Genomic DNA, 1,489 nt, shown 5'->3' on the forward strand with positions numbered 1-1,489 from the left:
AGAAAAAAGAGAAGGAGGGAATGAGGGAGGAAAGAAGGGGAAGAGACGTAGAGACAAAGACAGACCGAGGGAAAGAAACAGACAGAAACAGAGATAGAGAGAGCATAAACTTGGAGAGCTCTGGGCATCATATTTGGAATCCAAGATTTTTAATATCTGGGTATTTGATCACAACTAATTATAACACATTCCCAGCTCCACAGCTACTCCCTATTACTGAGAGGCTGGTCTGCTAACGAGTCTCCTTAAGGCAATCTTTATGTCCTTATTTCTCAGGCTATAGATGAAAGGATTCAACATGGGAGTGATCACAGCATATATCACTGAGGTGATTGAGTTCTTCCAGGAAGAGTGGGTAGTTGAGGAGCTCAAGTACACTCCAAAAGCTGTGCCATAGAATAATGAAACAACACATAGGTGAGACCCACAAGTGGAAAAGGCTTTATGCTTTCCTCCAGGTGATGGGACTCTCAGTATGGAAGAACAAATCTTAGTATATGAGAAAAGGATCCCTGTGAGAGGGACAACACCCAGCAAGCTGGTTGCAAAATACATCAAAATGTTATTAATGAAGGTGTCAGAACAAGACAGTTTCAGAACTTGAGAAAGATCACAGAAGAAATGTGGAATATCATGGTCTTTGCAGAAGGAGAGTTTTGTTGCCATTATGCTGTGAAGGAGGGAGATTAGAAGGCTTACAGTCCAAGACAATAGAACCAGCAGACTACAGAGTTGTGGGCTCATGATGGACACATAGTGCAGAGGGTGACATATGGCCACAAAGCGGTCATAGGCCATGATTGTGAGGAGCAAATTGTCCATACAAGTAAAAACCATGAAGAAGTACATCTGGGCAAGGCAGCCAGCATAGGGGATGGCCTTTCTGTGAATCAGGATGTTTCCCAGCAACTTAGGGACAGTAGTGGATACCAAACACAAATCCACAAAAGACAGGTTGGAAAGGAAGAAGTACATGGGAGTGTGGAGATGGGAGTCAGAGACAATGGCTAACATAATAAGAAGATTCCCAATTATTGTGACCATGTATATGCCCAAGAACAACCCAAAGAGGGGCATTTCTTGCTCTGGCTTCCCAGAAAATCCAAGAAGGAGGAATTCTGAGTCATGAGTTTGGTTTACTGCTTCCATGTAGATGATAGGTCTGCAAGGAAAAAATAGAAGAATAGGAAATGGAAATTGTTCACAATATAAAGAGATTGTAGGACAAGGACTTTACGACTTCAATTTTAATTACAAGTCTATCACTAATTACATTATGATCTTGAGCAAGTTACTTCTCTCAGTCTCAATTTCTTCACTTAAAAATGAAGGCACTGGATAAGATGGTGTTCATCTTGTGTCCCTTCAAGTTCTCACAGTCTATGAATTCCACTAACCACATTTATAATATGGTATTATATATAATGTAGGTAATATATATGAAATTACAAAAACTGTTAAAAAATGTACTCTCTGTGGCCAAAGCTTA

General features: G+C 40.4%; 1 protein-coding gene across 1 annotated transcript; it reads right to left on the minus strand.

The window, feature by feature from the left end:
* Positions 1 to 213: 213 nt before the first annotated feature.
* On the minus strand, positions 214 to 1,149 carry LOC141552125 (olfactory receptor 7C1-like). Its single transcript, XM_074284587.1, has one exon. It carries the CDS (start codon positions 1,147 to 1,149, stop codon positions 214 to 216), a length of 936 nt encoding a protein of 311 aa, XP_074140688.1.
* Positions 1,150 to 1,489: the final 340 nt, after the last annotated feature.

Source organism: Sminthopsis crassicaudata, chromosome 1, assembly GCF_048593235.1.
Source record: "Sminthopsis crassicaudata isolate SCR6 chromosome 1, ASM4859323v1, whole genome shotgun sequence".
NCBI classification, from domain to species: domain Eukaryota; kingdom Metazoa; phylum Chordata; class Mammalia; order Dasyuromorphia; family Dasyuridae; genus Sminthopsis; species Sminthopsis crassicaudata.